The sequence below is a fragment of the Oncorhynchus gorbuscha genome, linkage group LG02 (assembly GCF_021184085.1).
Source record: "Oncorhynchus gorbuscha isolate QuinsamMale2020 ecotype Even-year linkage group LG02, OgorEven_v1.0, whole genome shotgun sequence".
NCBI classification, from domain to species: Eukaryota; Metazoa; Chordata; class Actinopteri; order Salmoniformes; family Salmonidae; genus Oncorhynchus; species Oncorhynchus gorbuscha.
Window position 1 is genome coordinate 100,754,325 of NC_060174.1, and position 21,150 is coordinate 100,775,474.

At 47.0% G+C, this 21,150-nt stretch overlaps 1 protein-coding gene across 2 annotated transcripts in view; it reads left to right on the forward strand.

The window, feature by feature from the left end:
* The window catches only part of LOC124014264 (serine/threonine-protein phosphatase 2A 55 kDa regulatory subunit B beta isoform), a 160,860-nt gene that overhangs the window by 64,637 nt on the left and 75,073 nt on the right, over positions 1–21,150 (forward strand). The window contains exon 1 of one of the 2 annotated variants that reach the window (XM_046329086.1): positions 6,237–6,838. The exons of the other annotated variant lie outside the window; for it this stretch is intronic. Coding sequence (XP_046185042.1) covers positions 6,769–6,838 — 70 coding nt within the window. The 5' untranslated portion in view covers positions 6,237–6,768. Of the gene's footprint in view, positions 1–6,236; positions 6,839–21,150 lie in introns of those variants that run through there. 2 annotated transcript variants of the gene reach the window in all.

A 21,150-nucleotide genomic window follows, 5' to 3' on the forward strand; every position in this document is an offset into this window, starting at 1 on the left:
TGGAGCACAGGGAGCCAGGATGGTGTCTGACAAACAGAGAGAGAAGCTTGCAGGGAGCACAGGGAGCCAGGATGGTGTCTGACAAACAGAGAGAGGAGCTTGCAGGGAGCACAGGGAGCCAGGATGGTGTCTGACAAACAGAGAGAGGAGCTTGCAGGGAGCACTGGGAGCCAGGATGGTGTCTGACAAACAGAGAGAGAAGCTTGCAGGGAGCACAGGGAGCCAGGATGGTGTCTGACAAACAGAGAGATGAGCTTGCAGGGAGCACTGGGAGCCAGGATGGTGTCTGACAAACAGAGAGAGAAGCTTACAGGGAGCACTGGGAGCCAGGATGGTGTCTGACAAACAGAGAGAGAAGCTTGCAGGGAGCACAGGGAGCCAGGATGGTGTCTGACAAACAGAGAGAGGAGCTTGCAGGGAGCACAGGGAGCCAAGATGGTGTCTGACAAACAGAGAGAGAAGCTTGCAGGGAGCACAGGGAGCCAGGATGGTGTCTGACAAACAGAGAGAGGAGCTTGCAGGGAGCACTGGGAGCCAAGATGGCGTCGCTGTGAGAGGGAGTGACTGACAGACAGAGAGAGAACCTTGCAGGGAGCACTGGGAGCCAAGATGGCCTCTGACAAACAGAGAGAGACCCTTGCAGGCAGCAATGGAGCACAGGGAGCCAAGATGGCATCTGACAAACAGAGAGAGCAGCTTGCAGGGAGCACTGGGAGCCAAGATGGCGTCTGACAAACAGAGAGAGGAGCTTGCAGAGAGCACTGGGAGCCAAGATGGCCTCTGACAAACAGAGAGAGAAGCTTGCAGGGAGCACAGGGAGCCAGGATGGTGTCTGACAAACAGAGAGAGGAGCTTGCAGGGAGCACAGGGAGCCAGGATGGTGTCTGACAAACAGAGAGAGGAGCTTGCAGGGAGCACTGGGAGCCAAGATGGCGTCGCTGTGAGAGGGAGTGACTGACAGACAGAGAGAGAACCTTGCAGGGAGCACTGGGAGCCAAGATGGCCTCTGACAAACAGAGAGAGACCCTTGCAGGCAGCAATGGAGCACAGGGAGCCAAGATGGTGTCTGACAAACAGAGAGAGGAGCTTGCAGGGAGCACTGGGAGCCAGGATGGTGTCTGACAAACAGAGAGAGAAGCTTACAGGGAGCACTGGGAGCCAGGATGGTGTCTGACAAACAGAGAGAGAAGCTTGCAGGGAGCACAGGGAGCCAGGATGGTGTCTGACAAACAGAGAGAGGAGCTTGCAGGGAGCACAGGGAGCCAAGATGGTGTCTGACAAACAGAGAGAGAAGCTTGCAGGGAGCACAGGGAGCCAGGATGGTGTCTGACAAACAGAGAGAGGAGCTTGCAGGGAGCACTGGGAGCCAAGATGGCGTCGCTGTGAGAGGGAGTGACTGACAGACAGAGAGAGAACCTTGCAGGGAGCACTAGGAGCCAAGATGGCCTCTGACAAACAGAGAGAGACCCTTGCAGGCAGCAATGGAGCACAGGGAGCCAAGATGGCGTCTGACAAACAGAGAGAGGAGCTTGCAGGGAGCACTGGGAGCCAAGATGGCGTCTGACAAACAGAGAGAGGAGCTTGCAGGGAGCACTGGGAGCCAAGATGGCCTCTGACAAACAGAGAGAGAAGCTTGCAGGGAGCACAGGGAGCCAGGATGGTGTCTGACAAACAGAGAGAGGAGCTTGCAGGGAGCACACGGAGCCAGGATGGTGTCTGACAAACAGAGAGAGGAGCTTGCAGGGAGCACTGGGAGCCAAGATGGCGTCGCTGTGAGAGGGAGTGACTGACAGACAGAGAGAGAACCTTGCAGGGAGCACTGGGAGCCAAGATGGCCTCTGACAAACAGAGAGAGACCCTTGCAGGCAGCAATGGAGCACAGGGAGCCAAGATGGTGTCTGACAAACAGAGAGAGGAGCTTGCAGGGAGCACTGGGAGCCAAGATGGCGTCTGACAAACAGAGAGAGGAGCTTGCAGGGAGCACTGGGAGCCAAGATGGCCTCTGACAAACAGAGAGAGACCCTTGCAGGCAGCAATGGAGCACAGGGAGCCAAGATGGTGTCGCTGTGAGAGGGAGTGACTGACAGACAGAGAGAGAACCTTGCAGGGAGCAGTGGGAGCCAAGATGGTGTCACTGTAAGAGGGAGTGACTGACAGACAGAGAGAGAACCTTGCAGGGAGCACTGGGAGCCAAGATGGCGTCGCTGTGAGAGGGAGTGTCTGACAAACAGAGAGAGAAGCTTGCAGGGAGCACTGGGAGCCAGGATGGTGTCTAACAAACAGAGAGAGAAGCTTGCAGGGAGCACAGGGAGCCAGGATGGTGTCTGACAAACAGAGAGAGAAGCTTGCAGGGAGCACAGGGAGCCAGGATGGTGTCTGACAAACAGAGAGAGGAGCTTGCAGGGAGCACTGGGAGCCAGGATGGTGTCTGACAAACAGAGAGAGAAGCTTGCAGGGAGCACTGGGAGCCAGGATGGTGTCTAACAAACAGAGAGAGAAGCTTGCAGGGAGTACAGGGAGCCAGGATGGTGTCTGACAAACAGAGAGAGGAGCTTGCAGGGAGCACAGGGAGCCAGGATGGTGTCTGACAAACAGAGAGAGAAGCTTGCAGGGAGCACAGGGAGCCAGGATGGTGTCTGACAAACAGAGAGAGAAGCTTGCAGGGAGCACAGGGAGCCAGGATGGTGTCTGACAAACAGAGAGAGAAGCTTGCAGGGAGCACAGGGAGCCAGGATGGTGTCTGACAAACAGAGAGAGAAGCTTGCAGGGAGCACAGGGAACCAGGATGGTGTCTGACAAACAGAGAGAGAAGCTTGCAGGGAGCACAGGGAGCCAGGATGGTGTCTGACAAACAGAGAGAGGAGCTTGCAGGGAGCACAGGGAGCCAGGATGGTGTCTGACAAACAGAGAGAGGAGCTTGCAGGGAGCACTGGGAGCCAAGATGGCGTCGCTATGAGAGGGAGTGTCTGACAAACAGAGAGAGAAGCTTGCAGGGAGCACTGGGAGCCAGGATGGTGTCTGACAAACAGAGAGAGGAGCTTGCAGGGAGCACTGGGAGCCAAGATGGCGTCGCTGTGAGAGGGAGTGTCTGACAAACAGAGAGAGAAGCTTGCAGGGAGCACTGGGAGCCAGGATGGTGTCTAACAAACAGAGAGAGAAGCTTGCAGGGAGCACAGGGAGCCAGGATGGTGTCTGACAAACAGAGAGAGAAGCTTGCAGGGAGCACAGGGAGCCAGGATGGTGTCTGACAAACATAGAGAGGAGCTTGCAGGGAGCACAGGGAGCCAGGATGGTGTCTGACAAACAGAGAGAGGAGCTTGCAGGGAGCACTGGGAGCCAGGATGATGTCTGACAAACAGAGAGAGAAGTTTGCAGGGAGCACAGGGAGCCAGGATGGTGTCTGACAAACAGAGAGATGAGCTTGCAGGGAGCACTGGGAGCCAGGATGGTGTCTGACAAACAGAGAGAGAAGCTTACAGGGAGCACTGGGAGCCAGGATGGTGTCTGACAAACAGAGAGAGAAGCTTGCAGGGAGCACAGGGAGCCAGGATGGTGTCTGACAAACAGAGAGAGGAGCTTGCAGGGAGCACAGGGAGCCAAGATGGTGTCTGACAAACAGAGAGAGAAGCTTGCAGGGAGCACAGGGAGCCAGGATGGTGTCTGACAAACAGAGAGAGGAGCTTGCAGGGAGCACTGGGAGCCAAGATGGCGTCGCTGTGAGAGGGAGTGACTGACAGACAGAGAGAGAACCTTGCAGGGAGCACTGGGAGCCAAGATGGCCTCTGACAAACAGAGAGAGACCCTTGCAGGCAGCAATGGAGCACAGGGAGCCAAGATGGCGTCTGACAAACAGAGAGAGGAGCTTGCAGGGAGCACTGGGAGCCAAGATGGCGTCTGACAAACAGAGAGAGGAGCTTGCAGGGAGCACTGGGAGCCAAGATGGCCTCTGACAAACAGAGAGAGAAGCTTGCAGGGAGCACAGGGAGCCAGGATGGTGTCTGACAAACAGAGAGAGGAGCTTGCAGGGAGCACAGGGAGCCAGGATGGTGTCTGACAAACAGAGAGAGGAGCTTGCAGGGAGCACTGGGAGCCAAGATGGCGTCGCTGTGAGAGGGAGTGACTGACAGACAGAGAGAGAACCTTGCAGGGAGCACTGGGAGCCAAGATGGCCTCTGACAAACAGAGAGAGACCCTTGCAGGCAGCAATGGAGCACAGGGAGCCAAGATGGTGTCTGACAAACAGAGAGAGGAGCTTGCAGGGAGCACTGGGAGCCAGGATGGTGTCTGACAAACAGAGAGAGAAGCTTACAGGGAGCACTGGGAGCCAGGATGGTGTCTGACAAACAGAGAGAGAAGCTTGCAGGGAGCACAGGGAGCCAGGATGGTGTCTGACAAACAGAGAGAGGAGCTTGCAGGGAGCACAGGGAGCCAAGATGGTGTCTGACAAACAGAGAGAGAAGCTTGCAGGGAGCACAGGGAGCCAGGATGGTGTCTGACAAACAGAGAGAGGAGCTTGCAGGGAGCACTGGGAGCCAAGATGGCGTCGCTGTGAGAGGGAGTGACTGACAGACAGAGAGAGAACCTTGCAGGGAGCACTGGGAGCCAAGATGGCCTCTGACAAACAGAGAGAGACCCTTGCAGGCAGCAATGGAGCACAGGGAGCCAAGATGGCGTCTGACAAAAGAGAGAGGAGCTTGCAGGGAGCACTGGGAGCCAAGATGGCGTCTGACAAACAGAGAGAGGAGCTTGCAGGGAGCACTGGGAGCCAAGATGGCCTCTGACAAACAGAGAGAGAAGCTTGCAGGGAGCACAGGGAGCCAGGATGGTGTCTGACAAACAGAGAGAGGAGCTTGCAGGGAGCACAGGGAGCCAGGATGGTGTCTGACAAACAGAGAGAGGAGCTTGCAGGGAGCACTGGGAGCCAAGATGGCGTCGCTGTGAGAGGGATTGACTGACAGACAGAGAGAGAACCTTGCAGGGAGCACTGGGAGCCAAGATGGCCTCTGACAAACAGAGAGAGACCCTTGCAGGCAGCAATGGAGCACAGGGAGCCAAGATGGTGTCTGACAAACAGAGAGAGGAGCTTGCAGGGAGCACTGGGAGCCAAGATGGCGTCTGACAAACAGAGAGAGGAGCTTGCAGGGAGCACTGGGAGCCAAGATGGCCTCTGACAAACAGAGAGAGACCCTTGCAGGCAGCAATGGAGCACAGGGAGCCAAGATGGTGTCGCTGTGAGAGGGAGTGACTGACAGACAGAGAGAGAACCTTGCAGGGAGCAGTGGGAGCCAAGATGGTGTCACTGTAAGAGGGAGTGACTGACAGACAGAGAGAGAACCTTGCAGGGAGCACTGGGAGCCAAGATGGTGTCGCTGTGAGAGGGAGTGACTGACAGACAGAGGGAGCCTTGCAGGGAGCACTGGGAGCCAAGATGGTGTCACTGTAAGAGGGAGACTGACAGACAGAGAGAGAACCTTGCAGGGAGCACTGGGAGCCAAGATGGTGTCGCTGTGAGAGGGAGTGACTGACAGACAGAGAGAGAGCCTTGCAGGGAGCACTGGGAGCCAAGATGGTGTCACTGTAAGAGGGAGTGACTGACAGACAGAGAGAGAACCTTGCAGGGAGCACTGGGAGCCAAGATGGTGTCGCTGTGAGAGGGAGTGACTGACAGACAGAGAGAGAGCCTTGCAGGGAGCACTGGGAGCCAAGATGGTGTCGCTGTGAGAGGGAGTGACTGACAAACAGAGAGAGAACCTTGCAGGCAGCAGTGGAGCACAGAGAGCCAAGATGGTGTCGCTGTAAGAGGGAGTGACTGACAAACAGAGAGAGAACCTTGCAGGGAGCACTGGGAGCCAAGATGGTGTCTGACAAACAGAGAGAGACCCTTGCAGGCAGCAGTGGAGCACAGAGAGCCAAGATGGTGTCGCTGTAAGAGGGAGTGACTGACAGACAGAGAGAGAGCCTTGCAGGGAGCACTGGGAGCCAAGATGGTGTCACTGTAAGAGGGAGTGACTGACAGACAGAGAGCCTTGCAGGGAGCACTGGGAGCCAAGATGGTATCGCTGTGAGAGGGAGTGACTGACAGACAGAGAGAGAACCTTACAGGGAGCACTGGGAGCCAAGATGGTGTCACTGTAAGAGGGAGTGACTGACAAACAGAGAGAGAACCTTGCAGGGAGCCAAGATGGTGTCTGACAAACAGAGAGAGACCCTTGCATGCAGCAGTGGAGCACAGGGTGCCAAGGTGGCATCATTGTGAGAGGGAGTGACTGACAGGGAGAGGCCCTTGCAGGCAGCAGTTGAGCGCCCGTTGTGGTTTGGCGGCAAAGTCACACGTCGATGCGAAACCGGGTGATCCTAGACGACAAGAGGAAACTGACCCTGTTATGCAAGCGGACTGAGGCAAAAACGACCTGCTCACACACCCTGCTCTGCCTGCACTGATTTATGGCGCATCTGGCAATGGAGAGGAAAATGCGCAGCTATAATATTTCTGTTGGTTTTATAGTTCGTTTTCTCACACTTTAATCTGAGCCCCATCGTGCCTGACATCCAACGCCACACCTTCCAACGTCTCGAAAGGGACAGGCATTTCCCTCTATCACATTGATACGAACGGTGAGGTTTCTGCCTATTTTTCACGTTCTTATTTCTGGAAAGGGTCGAATCATGACGAACAGCGTGCAGCTCGCGCCGACCCTGTGCTGAAGCGATGTTTCAGGACCATGCATACCTGTTTCTCTTTTTCTGGTTTACAAAATAAAAGCACAAATGGATGAAGAAATCGACACCCGCAAAATCAACAACAGCTTCCTCCGGGACCACAACTATGCAACTGAAGGTATCTATCCATATTGAATTAATGCATATATCGCTTTAAAGAAATTGTAGGCTATAGAATGCGAACCGGTGTTCCACCGGCGGCATGTAGCCTATCATCGGAATTGTTCAAATTTAGTACACCGTTTTTGGGGGTGCGGTGCATTGCTTTTTAGGGACAACTGGTGTGTTACTGACTTGTCCTATGGTTGAAATGACAACATTTGGTCAGTACTAATTACTGTAGGCCTGCAGTCTCCTTCTCAGAAAAGACAGTAGAATAGAAGGAATGGCTGTCTTGCATTAACCTGTACAGTAGTGTGTCAGTGGTGTGGCATTATCGAGATGTTCAGATATTAGAGAATGCACAATGCAGTCATGGATATGTTCATCCCAGAAGCTACGCACATCCAGCTGCTTTAGCTGGGTCTTTAAGGGTCTTTAAGTCCAGAGTGGAGTCGGTGACACAATTCCCACAGGGAAATAGGCTAGTCCTTCTGGTCAACTACACAACAGCAGATCACAAACAGCATTAGGATGACCATTTCATGTCAACCACACGAGTAAATATTGATCTATACGCAATAATTCATTTAGAGAGTGAGGTTATTTATTATTAGCAGTAGTAGTAGTAATAGTATCAGCATTTTAATTGGAAAACATTGTCTATAAACTGTTTGGATTCCACCTGCTTTTTTAATGGTTGGTTATGCTGTGTTTGTAACAGTGGAGCAACTCCTTGCATGTGCAGTAACAGATTTATGGGCCGAGTTTTGCAGGTGTCAAAGTATTGCAGGATACCACAAGGTAGTTCAAGATGGAACACGAGACAATCCGATTTTTGCTATTCAGAATTCAACTTTAGTTTTCTAAACATTTTGTGTTTTTTTTTTATGTCAACCCTGCAATATGTAAGATAGCACAAAGAGAATGCTGGTCTTTCCCATTTTGATTTCCATCTTGCACCTGGCTTTGATTGATTGATTGATTCAGGGCTATATCAACAGAAAGCAGATCAATCATACTGAGGAGCCCAGCCAGTGAGATGAGAAACGAGAGAGCTGAAATACCCATAAAAGCTGAACCAGCAGACAGGCAGATAGATGCCCCTGACTTCATACAGCTACGACACATAACACAATGTTAACTCTCATTTCTCTCGCAACAGTCCCTCCCCTCTGTAGTCACCCTCGTCGCTAAACTGCCTAGCTACTGCAATTTCCAGGAGGGCTTAACCTGTGCCCTTCTTTCCTACTGAAAGTGTTGTTGCATTGTCTCTGACGGAGACATACTCTGGTGCTTTAGGGCTTTTCCATGTTAGAAGCCCCATAAACTCTAACACGTGCACTTCATAGTAGAACAACACATGTGATGTCAAATGAAAGCTAAGTGTCTATAAAACACATTTACATTTTACATTTGAGTCATTTAGCAGACGCTCTTATCTCTTACAAATCAAGTAAATTCAAATCAAATTTATTTATATAGCCCTTCGTACATCAGCTGATATCTCAAAGTGCTGTACAGAAACCCAGCCTAAAACCCCAAACAGCAAGCAATGCAGGTGTAGAAGCACGGTGGCTAGGAAAAACTCGCTAGAAAGGCCAAAACCTAGGAAGAAACCTCGAGGGGAACCAGGCTATGTGGGGTGGCCAGTCCTCTTCTGGCTGTGCCGGGTGGAGATTATAACAGAACATGGCCAAGATGTTCAAATGTTCATAAATGACCAGCATGGTCAAATAATAATAAGGCAGAACAGTTGAAACTGGAGCAGCAGCACAGTCAGGTGGACTGGGGACAGCAAGGAGTCATCATGTCAGGTAGTCCTGGGGCATGGTCCTAGGGCTCAGGTCCTCCGAGAGAGAGAAAGAAAGAGAGAATTAGAGAGAGCACATGTGGGGTGGCCAGTCCTCTTCTGGCTGTGTCGGGTGGAGATTATAACAGAACATGGCCAAGATGTTCAAATGTTCATAAATTACCAGCATGGTCGAATAATAGTAAGGCAGAACAGTTGAAACTGGAGCAGCAGCATGGCCAGGTGGACTGGAGACAGCAAGGAGTCATCATGTCAGGTAGTCCTGGGGCATGATCCTAGGGCACAGGTCCTCCGAGAGAGAGAAAGAAAGAAAGAAGGAGAGAATTAGAGAACGCACACTTAAATTCACACAGGACACCTAATAGGACAGGAGAAGTACTCCAGATATAACAAACTGACCCTAGCCCCCCGACACAAACTACTGCAGCATAAATACTGGAGGCTGAGACAGGAGGGGTCAGTAGTAGTGACATCGACCAGAAAAGTCTTACAAGATTTTAGAAATACATCAAAACACAATAATGTTGAATGCCCCTGCCATCTTATATAAATATTTATATAATGTTGAATACCTCTGCCATCTTATATAAATATTTATATAATGTTGAATACCCGGCCATCTTATAGCAATATTTATATAATGTTGAATACCTCGGCCATCTTATATAAATATTTATATAATGTTGAATACCCGGCCATCTTATAGCAATATTTCTATGTAGTTTTCTGAAATAATTTGCCTTCTGTAAGTTTAAGAAATATTGCCCATGTCTTGTCATTCTGATATCAAAAACTCTGATATCTTAAAGATATTTTCTAATTTATCTCCATGAGGAGGGCGGATAATGAAAGTTCACAGAAGTAACAAGTAAAGGTAGATCTACATATTAGTTATAGTGTTTTTATTGATAACAGTTTGGTTTATGGTTTATTAACTGATTAAAACACCAAATCGGTAACAGAATTACCAATTACCAGAATGACCTGTTACTGTCCTCTCTTCCACTGACTGTTATGTTCAGCTCATAGTGTCTCCTGTTATGTTCAGCTCATAGTGTCTCCTGTTACTGTCCTCTCTTCTACTGACTGTTATATTCAGCTCATAGTGTCTCCTGTTATGTTCAGCTCATAGTGTCTCCTGTTACTGTCCTCTCTTCTACTGACTGTTATGTTCAGCTCATAGTGTCTCCTGTTACTGTCCTCTCTTCTACTGACTGTTATGTTCAGCTCATAGTGTCTCCTGTTACTGTCCTCTCTTCTACTGACTGTTATGTTCAGCTCATAGTGTCTCCTGTTACTGTCCTCTCTTCTACTGACTGTTATGTTCAGCTCATAGTGTCTCCTGTTACTGTCCTCTCTTCTACTGACTGTTATGTTAATCTCATAGTGTCTCCTGTTACTGTCCTCTCTTCTACTGACTGTTATGTTCAGCTCATAGTGTCTCCTGTTACTGTCCTCTCTTCTACTGACTGTTATGTTAATCTCATAGTGTCTCCTGTTACTGTCCTCTCTTCTACTGACTGTTATGTTCAGCTCATAGTGTCTCCTGTTACTGTCCTCTCTTCTACTGACTGTTATGTTCAGCTCATAGTGTCTCCTGTTACTGTCCTCTCTTCTACTGTCTGTTATGTTCAGCTCATAGTGTCTCCTGTTACTGTTATGTTCTGTCTGTTATGTTCAGCTCATAGTGTCTCCTGTTATGTCAGCTCAGCTGTTATGTTCATAGTGTCTCCTGTTATGTTCAGCTCATAGTGTCTCCTGTTACTGTCCTCTCTTCTACTGACTGTTATGTTCAGCTCATAGTGTCTCCTGTTACTGTCTCTCTTCTACTGACTGTTCTGTTAATGTTCAGTGTCTCTGTTACTGTGTCTCCTGTTATGTTCAGCTCATAGTGTCTCCTGTTATGTTCAGCTCATAGTGTCTCCTGTTACTGTCCTCTTCTTCTCACATAGTGTCTCCTGTTATGTTCAGCTCATAGTGTCTCCTGTTACTGTCCTCCCTAACACTGTCTGTTATGTTCAGCTCATAGTGTCTCCTGTTACTGTCCTCTCTTCTACTGACTGTTATGTTCAGCTCATAGTGTCTCCTGTTACTGTCCTCTCTTCTACTGTCTGTTATGTTCAGCTCATAGTGTCTCCTGTTACTGTCCTCCCTTCACTGACTGTTATGTTCAGCTCATAGTGTCTCCTGTTACTGTCCTCTCTACCACTGACTGTTATGTTCAGCTCATAGTGTCTCCTGCTACTGTCCTCTCTTCTACTGACTGTTATGTTCAGCTCATAGTGTCTCCTGTTACTGTCCTCCCTAACACTGTCTGTTATGTTCAGCTCATAGTGTCTCCTGTTACTGTCCTCCCTAACACTGACTGTTATGTTCAGCTCATAGTGTCTCCTGTTACTGTCCTCCCTAACACTGTCTGTTATGTTCAGCTCATAGTGTCTCCTGTTACTGTCCTCCCTTCTACTGACTGTTATGTTCAGCTCATAGTGTCTCCTGTTACTGTCCTCCCTTCTACTGACTGTTATGTTAATCTCATAGTGTCTCCTGTTACTGTCCTCTCTTCTACTGTCTGTTATGTTCAGCTCATAGTGTCTCCTGTTACTGTCCTCTCTTCTACTGACTGTTATGTTCAGCTCATAGTGTCTCCTGTTACTGTCCTCTCTTCTACTGACTGTTATGTTCAGCTCATAGTGTCTCCTGTTACTGTCCTCCCTATCACTGTCTGTTATGTTCAGCTCATAGTGTCTCCTGTTACTGTCCTCCCTAACACTGTCTGTTATGTTCAGCTCATAGTGTCTCCTGTTACTGTCCTCTCTACCACTGACTGTTATGTTCAGCTCATAGTGTCTCCTGCTACTGTCCTCTCTTCTACTGACTGTTATGTTCAGCTCATAGTGTCTCCTGTTACTGTCCTCCCTTCTACTGACTGTTATGTTCAGCTCATAGTGTCTCCTGTTACTGTCCTCCCTTCTACTGACTGTTATGTTCAGCTCATAGTGTCTCCTGTTATTTTCAGCTCATAGTGTCTCCTGTTACTGTCCTCTCTTCTACTGACTGTTATGTTCAGCTCATAGTGTCTCCTGTTATTTTCAGCTCATAGTGTCTCCTGTTACTGTCCTCCCTTCTACTGACTGTTATGTTCAGCTCATAGTGTCTCCTGTTATTTTCAGCTCATAGTGTCTCCTGTTACTGTCCTCCCTTCTACTGACTGTTATGTTCAGCTCATAGTGTCTCCTGTTATGTTCAGCTCATAGTGTCTCCTGTTACTGTCCTCTCTTCTACTGACTGTTATGTTAATCTCATAGTGTCTCCTGTTACTGTCCTCTCTTCTACTGACTGTTATGTTCAGCTCATAGTGTCTCCTGTTACTGTCCTCTCTTCTACTGACTGTTATGTTAATCTCATAGTGTCTCCTGTTACTGTCCTCTCTTCTACTGACTGTTATGTTAATCTCATAGTGTCTCCTGTTACTGTCCTCTCTTCTACTGACTGTTATGTTAATCTCATAGTGTCTCCTGTTACTGTCCTCTCTTCTACTGACTGTTATGTTAATCTCATAGTGTCTCCTGTTACTGTCCTCTCTTCTACTGACTGTTATGTTCAGCTCATAGTGTCTCCTGTTACTGTCCTCTCTTCTACTGACTGTTATGTTCAGCTCATAGTGTCTCCTGTTACTGTCCTCTCTTCTACTGACTGTTATGTTCAGCTCATAGTGTCTCCTGTTACTGTCCTCTCTTCTACTGACTGTTATGTTAATCTCATAGTGTCTCCTGTTACTGTCCTCTCTTCTACTGACTGTTATGTTAATCTCATAGTGTCTCCTGTTATGTTCAGCTCATAGTGTCTCCTGTTATGTTCAGCTCATAGTGTCTCCTGTTACTGTCCTCTCTTCTACTGACTGTTATGTTCAGCTCATAGTGTCTCCTGTTACTGTCCTCTCTTCTACTGACTGTTATGTTCAGCTCATAGTGTCTCCTGTTACTGTCCTCTCTTCTACTGACTGTTATGTTCAGCTCATAGTGTCTCCTGTTACTGTCCTCTCTTCTACTGACTGTTATGTTCAGCTCATAGTGTCTCCTGTTACTGTCCTCTGACTTCTACTGTCTGTCCTCTCTTTACTGTTCAGCTCATAGTGTCTCCTGCTACTGTCCTCTCTTCTACTGACTGTTATGTTAATCTCATAGTGTCTCCTGTTACTGTCCTCTCTTCTACTGTCTGTTATGTTCAGCTCATAGTGTCTCCTGTTATGTTCAGCTCATAGTGTCTCCTGTTATGTTCAGCTCATAGTGTCTCCTGTTACTGTCCTCTCTTCTACTGACTGTTATGTTCAGCTCATAGTGTCTCCTGTTACTGTCCTCTCTTCTACTGTCTGTTATGTTCAGCTCATAGTGTCTCCTGTTACTGTCCTCCCTAACACTGTCTGTTATGTTCAGCTCATAGTGTCTCCTGTTACTGTCCTCTCTTCTACTGTCTGTTATGTTCAGCTCATAGTGTCTCCTGTTACTGTCCTCTCTTCTACTGACTGTTATGTTCAGCTCATAGTGTCTCCTGTTACTGTCCTCTCTTCTACTGACTGTTATGTTCAGCTCATAGTGTCTCCTGTTACTGTCCTCCCTAACACTGTCTGTTATGTTCAGCTCATAGTGTCTCCTGTTACTGTCCTCCCTATCACTGTCTGTTATGTTCAGCTCATAGTGTCTCCTGTTACTGTTACTGTCTGTTTTTCAGCTCATAGTGTCTCCTGTTACTGTCCTCTCTTCTACTGACTGTTATGTTCAGCTCATAGTGTCTCCTGTTACTGTCCTCCCTTCTACTGACTGTTATGTTCAGCTCATAGTGTCTCCTGTTATTTTCAGCTCATAGTGTCTCCTGTTATGTTCAGCTCATAGTGTCTCCTGTTACTGTCCTCTCTTCTACTGACTGTTATGTTCAGCTCATAGTGTCTCCTGTTACTGTCCTCCCTTCTACTGACTGTTATGTTCAGCTCATAGTGTCTCCTGTTACTGTCTCCTTACTGTCTTCTACTGACTGTTATGTTCAGCTCATAGTGTCTCCTGTTACTGTCCTCCCTTCTACTGACTGTTATGTTCAGCTCATAGTGTCTCCTGTTATTTTCAGCTCATAGTGTCTCCTGTTACTGTCCTCTCTTCTACTGACTGTTATGTTCAGCTCATAGTGTCTCCTGTTACTGTCCTCTCTTCTACTGACTGTTATGTTCAGCTCATAGTGTCTCCTGTTACTGTCCTCTCTTCTACTGACTGTTATGTTCAGCTCATAGTGTCTCCTGTTACTGTCCTCTCTTCTACTGACTGTTATGTTCAGCTCATAGTGTCTCCTGTTACTGTCCTCTCTTCTACTGACTGTTATGTTCAGCTCATAGTGTCTCCTGTTACTGTCCTCTCTTCCACTGACACTGACTGTTATGTTCAGCTCATAGTGTCTCCTGTTACTGTCCTCTCTTCTACTGACTGTTATGTTCAGCTCATAGTGTCTCCTGTTACTGTCCTCTCTTCTACTGACTGTTATGTTCAGCTCATAGTGTCTCCTGTTACTGTCCTCTCTTCTACTGACTGTTATGTTCAGCTCATAGTGTCTCCTGTTACTGTCCTCTCTTCTACTGACTGTTATGTTCAGCTCATAGTGTCTCCTGTTACTGTCCTCTCTTCTACTGACTGTTATGTTCAGCTCATAGTGTCTCCTGTTACTGTCCTCTCTTCTACTGACTGTTATGTTCAGCTCATAGTGTCTCCTGTTACTGTCCTCTCTTCTACTGACTGTTATGTTCAGCTCATAGTGTCTCCTGTTATGTTCAGCTCATAGTGTCTCCTGTTATGTTCAGCTCATAGTGTCTCCTGTTACTGTCCTCCCTAACACTGTCTGTTATGTTCAGCTCATAGTGTCTCCTGTTACTGTCCTCTCTTCTACTGACATACTGTTATGTTCAGCTCATAGTGTCTCCTGTTACTGTCCTCTCTTCTACTGACTGTTATGTTCAGCTCATAGTGTCTCCTGTTACTGTCCTCTCTTCTACTGACTGTTATGTTCAGCTCATAGTGTCTCCTGTTACTGTCCTCTCTTCTACTGACTGTTATGTTCAGCTCATAGTGTCTCCTGTTACTGTCCTCTCTTCTACTGACTGTTATGTTCAGCTCATAGTGTCTCCTGTTACTGTCCTCTCTTCTACTGACATACTGTTATGTTCAGCTCATAGTGTCTCCTGTTACTGTCCTCTCTTCTACTGACTGTTATGTTCAGCTCATAGTGTCTCCTGTTACTGTCCTCTCTTCTACTGACTGTTAATAATTTAGTGCAGTACTGTACAGTACAGTATAATTTAGTGCAGTACAGTATAATTTAGTGCAGTACTGTACAGTACAGTATAATTTAGTGCAGTACAGTATAATTTAGTGCAGTACAGTATAATTTAGTGCAGTATAGTATAATTTAGTGCAGTACAGTATAATTTAGTGCAGTACAGTACTGTACAGTATAATATAGTGCAGTACTGTACAGTACAGTATAATTTAGTGCGGTACAGTACTGTATAGTATAATTTAGTGCAGTACTGTACAGTACAGTATAATTTAGTGCAGTACTGTACGGTACAGTACAATTTAGTGCAGTACTGTACAGTATAATTTAGTGCAGTACAGTACTGTACAGTATAATTTAGTTCAGTGCAGTACTGTACAGTATAATTTAGTGCAGTACTGTACGGTACAGTACAATTTAGTGCAGTACTGTACAGTATAATTTAGTGCAGTACAGTACTTTACAGTATAATTTAGTTCAGTGCAGTACTGTACAGTATAATTTAGTGCAGTACTGTACAGTATAATTTAGTGCAGTGCAGTACTGTACAGTATAATTTAGTGCAGTACTGTACAGTATAATTTAGTACAGTACTGTACAGTATAATTTAGTGCAGTACTGTACAGTATAATTTAGTGCAGTGCAGTACTGTACAGTATAATTTAGTGCAGTACAGTACTGTACAGTATAATTTAGTGCAGTGCAGTACTGTACAGTATAATTTAGTGCAGTACAGTACAGTATAATTTAGTGCAGTGCAGTACTGTACAGTATAATTTAGTGCAGTACAGTAGAGCACACTAGGGTGCAGTCGTATTTACTCCATTGTTCTGAACTCTTTTCTGCTGTGCTGTTCTCTTACTGTGCTCTGCCGTGATGTCCAAACTTCTGTCTATGATTGGTACAGATTTGGTACGGTCCCGACCACCCAAATATGGTCTTGTTTGGGGGCGGAGCTCATTACAATAATAGCGAGTATGTAGAATAATACCCAAATATGCAAATGTGTACCTATTGAGGATAAATCACCATGAAGAGAATGACATTAATAATGATGCATTTCCCTGTAGTACAGATCAGGGAGCCATGCTGTCATTCCGGTAACATCTTATGTAAGGTATCACATCATGCTGTGACATTTTGTAACATGTTCAGTGGAAATTGTTAAAATTAGTCTCTGTGCATATAGTTGTATGGTTTGTTTAACTTTGCATTCAATGTTGTTGTTTTCTTTTGGGGGGGGGGCATTCTTTAAAAATGAAAAATCTGAGTGTCAGTGTCATTTTGTTAGCGTGGAGTTGCCCCCGGGGTGTATGGGTAACTGTCAGGTCTATACTATAGGGTTCTGCAGTCTTCCCAGTGCTACATTCTGTTAGCGTGAAGATGCCCCCGGGGTGTATGGGTAACTGTCAGGTCTATACTATAGGGTTCTGCAGTCTTCCCAGTGCTACATTCTGTTAGCGTGAAGATGCCCCCGGGGTGTATGGGTAACTGTCAGGTCTATACTATAGGGTTCTGCAGTCTTCCCAGTGCTACATTCTGTTAGCGTGGAGTTGCCCCCGGGGTGTATGGGTAACTGTCAGGTCTATACTATAGGGTTCTGCAGTCTTCCCAGTGCTACATTCTGTTAGCGTGAAGATGCCCCCGGGGTGTATGGGTAACTGTCAGGTCTATACTATAGGGTTCTACAGTCTTCCCAGTGCTACATTCTGTTAGCGTGGAGTTGCCCCCGGGGTGTATGGGTAACTGTCAGGTCTATACTATAGGGTTCTGCAGTCTTCCCAGTGCTACATTCTGTTAGCGTGGAGTTGCTCCCGGGGTGTATGGGTAACTGTCAGGTCTATACTATAGGGTTCTGCAGTCTTCCCAGTGCTACATTCTGTTAGCGTGGAGTTGCCCCCGTGGTGTATGGGTAACTGTCAGGTCTATACTATAGGGTTCTGCAGTCTTCCCAGTGCTACGTCGCTGGAAGGAAAGGACAGTTTTTCCATATCTTACATGTTACAGACTGGTTTCTCTACTGTATGTGTGAAGTCACTGAGGTGAAGACAAGAGCCGGGGTAATGTCCGGGGTAATGTCCGGGGTAATGTCAACCTAGCTTTACTTGGATATATTTTCAATATACTTTATTTGTGATTCCCAACAAATGTGTCAATTGATGAATTGTGAAGTGATTTTCCTTATTATAGTCTCTTCATACCCCTCACAATATGATGGGAATAATCAGTAAATCATTGCACTTGTGACACAACACAATGTAGACAAATGATGTTCTCCCCTCCCCCACCTCTCCTCCATAAAAGCCCATTACTTCCTTCACTGTCTCCATCACCTTCTCCAGGGCTGGAGGGGGCTGCCCCTTTCCCCACTCCTCCATCACCAAGAGACCAGGTTAAGCCTGATTCCTCTCCTCCCTCCTCCATCACTAAGAGACCAGGTTAAGCCTGATTCCTCTCCTCCCTCCTCCATCACTAAGAGACCAGGTTAAGCCTGATTCCTCTCCTCCCTCCTCCATCACCAAGAGACCAGGTTAAGCCTGATTCCTCTCCTCCCTCCTCCATCACTAAGAGACCAGGATAAGCCTGATTCCTCTCCTCCCTCCTCCATCACTAAGAGACCAGGTTAAGCCTGATTCCTCTCCTCCCTCCTCCATCACTAAGAGACCAGGTTAAGCCTGATTCCTCTCCTCCCTCCTCCATCACTAAGAGACCAGGTTAAGCCTGATTCCTCTCCTCCCTCCTCCATCACAAAGAGACCAGGTTAAGCCTGATTCCTCTCCTCCCTCCTCCATCACTAAGAGACCAGGTTAAGCCTGATTCCTCTCCTCCCTCCTCCATCACCAAGAGACCAGGTTAAGCCTGATTCCTCTCCTCCCTCCTCCATCACTAAGAGACCAGGTTAAGCCTGATTCCTCTCCTCCCTCCTCCATCACTAAGAGACCAGGTTAAGCCTGATTCCTCTCCTCCCTCCTCCATCACTAAGAGACCAGGTTAAGCCTGATTCCTCTCCGCCCTCATCCATCACTAAGAGACCAGGTTAAGCCTGATTCCTCTCCGCCCTCATCCATCACTAAGAGACCAGGTTAAGCCTGATTCCTCTCCTCCCTCCTCCATCACTAAGAGACCAGATTAAGCCTGATTCCTCTCCGCCCTCATCCATCACTAAGAGACCAGGTAAAGCCTGTTTCCGAGTGAACAACCCAGCCTCACCCACTGACCTACAGACTACCCTCCTCGCCTGGAGCTTAGGACCCCCCCCAATCCCCACCTCCTGATACCCCCCCCCCCCCCTGTTCTTCACCCACTGACCTCCAGACTACCCTCCTTGCCTGGAGCTTAGTACCCCCCAATCCCCCTCCTGATCCCCCTCTCCTGATCCTAACCCACTGACCTACAGACTACCCTCCTCGCCAGGAGCTTAGTACCCCCAATCCCCCTCCTGATCCCCCTCTCCTGATCCTAACCCCCTCCCCATTCCTCCTTCTCCCTCCTTCGTCCCAGTCTGCTGTCTCTGACTGTCCTAATATGAGGTCAGCTATGTCCTGCATTTGTTTGTGAAGGAGAGGAGATGAGAGGCTGTTAAGGCAACCAGACTGCTGTCTCCATCTCACCATTACTACTAAAACACAAACACATACATCACCTCTATACCTCTATAAAGACAACATGTAATCTCATGTAGAGGTAGTTGACATGGAAGTAGGTGTCTGTCATCGACTCTGTTTGTGTGTCCGGGAGGATCTAGATTTCTCAATGGGAGATGCGTTGAGGAGCAGACGTTTACATGTTTTATTGTTGGATACATCCAGTTCGGTGCCGACCTTTTTAGTGCTTCTAAACCCCCTTAAAAGTTATGTGTTTGAGCTAGACTTCCGGGTAGGCGTATCTCTTGCATTGTACGCGTCTAAATTCACTGATTCCGCCGATGTCAACCATTAGATGGGGGCTGAGAGCTCGAGCGATGTTTGTGAGATGAGAGGATACTGAACGGTTCTTCTCATGAAAACGTCTCTGAAGTCCGAATGGTCTGAGCTACAAACTATGATGACCCCATTCTGAAAAACTGAGACTTTCACAAACACGTTTCTTTTGTACGATGCTCACAAAGACACACAGGACATGTTAGAACCCTACATAGGAGATCATAGACAACTATTGCATTGTGATTGTCCCTGATGTTTTCCTGAGCTTTCCTTTAAGAGTCTGATGCTTTGCATCACAACAACAATGTTATTCATTGCTATTCAATGCTATTTCATAACTGTTACCTTGGGGGGGGGGGTGACCTTTTTTTTGCCGTGTCCTGTCCACTGTCTGTGGAAGTTAGAGCAGGGAATATGTCGTTAGGATTCAGGAAGAACCAATATAAATGACCAGGGGGTAAACTTGTTCTCCTTATGATGATCTGATGCTTCAGGTTTGACAACCAGATGAATAAATGATGACTCATACATTTTTAAAATATATTTTAATGCATGTTGTGTTTCCTCCTGCCTGTTACTGTGGTAACTTTCTCCACGAGAAGAAAATACTAAAAGTAGATTGGGCACTTTTAACCTATTGTATGATACCATAGCAACAACATGCATTTGCATATCACCATTTTAGTCCCCAATCCCCTCACATTTTCTTTGCTCGCTCTCTGGGGTCTAAGCTGGGTTACTGTAAAGCACTTTCTGACAAATGGAGATTTTAAAAAGGGAATTATAAAATACATTTGATAGAATTTGAACAGAAAAGAGAAAAACCCATGGTGTTATCTTGACTGATGACATGAGTGTGAAAGCAGAGCAGAAATTAGACCGGGGCATGGCTGTCACGACTTCTGCCGAAGTAGTTGCCTCTCCTTGTTCGGGCGGTGCTCGGCGGTCGACGTCACCGGTCTTCCAGCCATCACTGATCCATTTTTCATTTTCCATTGGTTTTGTCTTGTCTTCCCACACACCTGGTTTCAATCCCATTCATTACCTGTTGTGTATTTAGCCCTCTGTTTCCCCTCATGTCTTTGTCAGAGATTGTTTTATGTTGTATAGGTGCGTGACGGGTCCTCGTACCCATGTTTATTTATGGATGTACATATTAGTGTTTGGAGCATGTTATAAGTGGGCATTCATTAAAAGACTCCATTTACACTCCGTTTGACTCTCCTGCGCCTGACTTCCCTGCCACCTATACACACGGCTCTGACAATGGCAGTAATTAGACCAGAGTAGTTATTAGACCAGAGTAGTTATTAGACCAGGGAGGGTAGTTATTAGACCAGAGTAGTTATTAGACCAGGGTAGTTATTAGACCCAGGGTAGTTATTAGACCAGAGTAGTTATTAGACCAGAGCAGTTATTAGACCAGGGCAGGGCAGTTATTAGACCAGAGTAGTTATTAGACCAGGTAGTTATTAGACCAGTTATTAGACCAGGTAGTTATTAGACCAGAGTAGTTATTAGACCAGAGTAGTTATTAGACCAGTTATTAGACCTTTATTTTAGACCAGAAAGTAGTTATTAGACCAGAGTAGTTATTTTAGACCAGTTATTAGACCAGAGTAGTTATTAGACCAGAGTAGTTATTAGACCAGAGTAGTTATTAGACCAGTTATTAGACCAGAGTAGTTATTAGACCAGCGTAGTTATTAGACCAGTTATTAGACCAGAGTAGTTATTAGACCAGAGTAGTTATTAGACCAGAGTAGTTATTAGACCAGTTATTAGACCAGAGTAGTTATTAGACCAGAGTAGTTATTAGACCAGTTATTAGACCAGAGTAGTTATTAGACCAGAGTAGTTATTAGACCAGAGTAGTTATTAGACCAGGGCAGTTATTAGACCAGAGTAGTTATTAGACCAGAGTAGTTATTAGACCAGAGTAGTTATTAGACCAGAGTAGTTATTAGACCAGAGTAGTTATTAGACCCAGTTATTAGACCAGAGTAGTTATTAGACCAGAGTAGTTATTAGACCAGGGCAGTTATTAGACCAGGGCAGTTATTAGACCAGAGCAGTTATTAGACCAGAGTAGTTATTAGACCAGGGTAGTTATTAGACCAGAGTAGTTATTAGACCAGGGCAGTTATTAGACCAGAGTAGTTATTAGACCAGGGCAGTTATTAGACCAGGGCAGTTATTAGACCAGGGCAGTTATTAGACCAGAGTAGTTATTAGACCAGGGCAGTTATTAGACCAGAGTAGTTATTAGACCAGGGCAGTTAT